The 1,251-nt window shown below is 56.3% G+C and overlaps 1 protein-coding gene across 1 annotated transcript in view; it reads left to right on the top strand.

Moving 5' to 3' along the window:
• Positions 1–1,010: 1,010 nt before the first annotated feature.
• Positions 1,011–1,251, top strand: part of LOC103767168 (aquaporin-2-like) — a gene marked incomplete at its 5' end in the record, with an annotated part of 10,856 nt that continues 10,615 nt past the window's right edge. Inside the window, one exon of the mRNA XM_029959045.1 lies at positions 1,011–1,175. Coding sequence (XP_029814905.1) covers positions 1,011–1,175 — 165 coding nt within the window. The remainder of the gene's footprint in view (positions 1,176–1,251) is intronic.

The following is a 1,251-nucleotide window of genomic DNA, read 5'->3' as shown; positions in this document are numbered from 1 at the left end:
AAGGGTTTTTGGCCACCAACAGGGTGAGCCTTTGGCACATGGATGGGCTTGGAAGGGAGCAGGGAAGAGTGGGAAGGGTTTTTGGGAAGTCTGGGGGATGTGGAGAAGGGGTTTGTTTGAAGAAGGGTTTTGTTGATGGTTTGAACCATTAACAAGGTGAGCCTTTGGAACCTGGAAAGGCTCGGAAGGGAGCAGGGAAGAGTGGGAAGGGGTTTTGGGAAGGCTGAGGGGTGTCGAGAAGGGATTTGTGGCCGCCAACAAGGTGAGGCTCAGGAACATGGGTGGGCTTGGCAGGGAAGACCGGGAAGGGCTTGGAAAAAAGGGAAGAGTAGGAAGGAGTTTTGGGAAGGCTGAGGGGTGTTGAGAAGGGATTTGTGGCCACCAACAGGGTGAGGTTTTGGCACATGGATGGTCTTGGAAGGGAGAAGGGAAGAGCAGGAAGGTTGTTTGGGAAGGCTGAGGGATGTGGAGAAGGGATTTGTGGCCCCAAGGTGAGCCTTTGGAACGTGGAAAGGCTCAGAAGGGAGCAGGGAAGGGTTTTTGGGAAGACTGAGGGATGTTGAGAAGGGATTTGTGGCCACCAACAGGGTGAGGCTCAGGAACATGGATGGGCTTGGCAGGGAAGTCTGGGAAGGGCTTGGAAAGAAGGGAAGAGCAGGAAGGGTTTTTGGGAAGGCTGAGGGATGTGGAGAAGGGGTTTGTGGCCGTCAAGGGGAGGTTTTGGTACATGGATGGTCTTGGAAGGGAGCAGGGAAGAGCAGGAATCCCCCCAAAAATGCCCATACAATTCCCTGAGAGGCGGAAAACCCAACTGATATTTCCCGAGAGGGGGAAAATCCAATCAGAATTTCCTGAGGGGGGAAAATTCCCAAAGAAACGCCAGCACAGATCCCGTCTCTCCCACGGAGCCGCTCCTTTTCCCCGGGAATTTTTCCCTCCTCTCAGCTCCGGGTGCCAGAACTCCGGGATTTCTCCCATCGGGAATGTGTTTTCCCTGGGTTTTTTTCCAGCTGAACAACGAGACGTCCCCGGGGCAGGCGGTGACGGTGGAGCTGTTCCTGACGTTCCAGCTCGTCCTCTGCGTCCTGGCGTCCACCGACGAGCGGCGGGAGGATCCCGTGGGATCGCCGGCCCTGTCCATAGGGCTGAGCGTGGCCGTGGGGCATCTCCTGGGGGTGAGGGATGGGATGGGAATGGGGATGGGATGGGAATGGGAATGGGAATGGGGATGGGAATGGGAATGGGAATGGG

Source organism: Manacus vitellinus, unplaced genomic scaffold (assembly GCF_001715985.3).
Source record: "Manacus vitellinus isolate BGI_N305 unplaced genomic scaffold, ASM171598v3 scaffold_191_pilon, whole genome shotgun sequence".
In the NCBI taxonomy this organism is placed as follows: Eukaryota; Metazoa; Chordata; class Aves; order Passeriformes; family Pipridae; genus Manacus; species Manacus vitellinus.
Note: the sequence above shows the minus strand (reverse complement) of the source record. Positions and strands in the feature narration are given on the sequence as shown.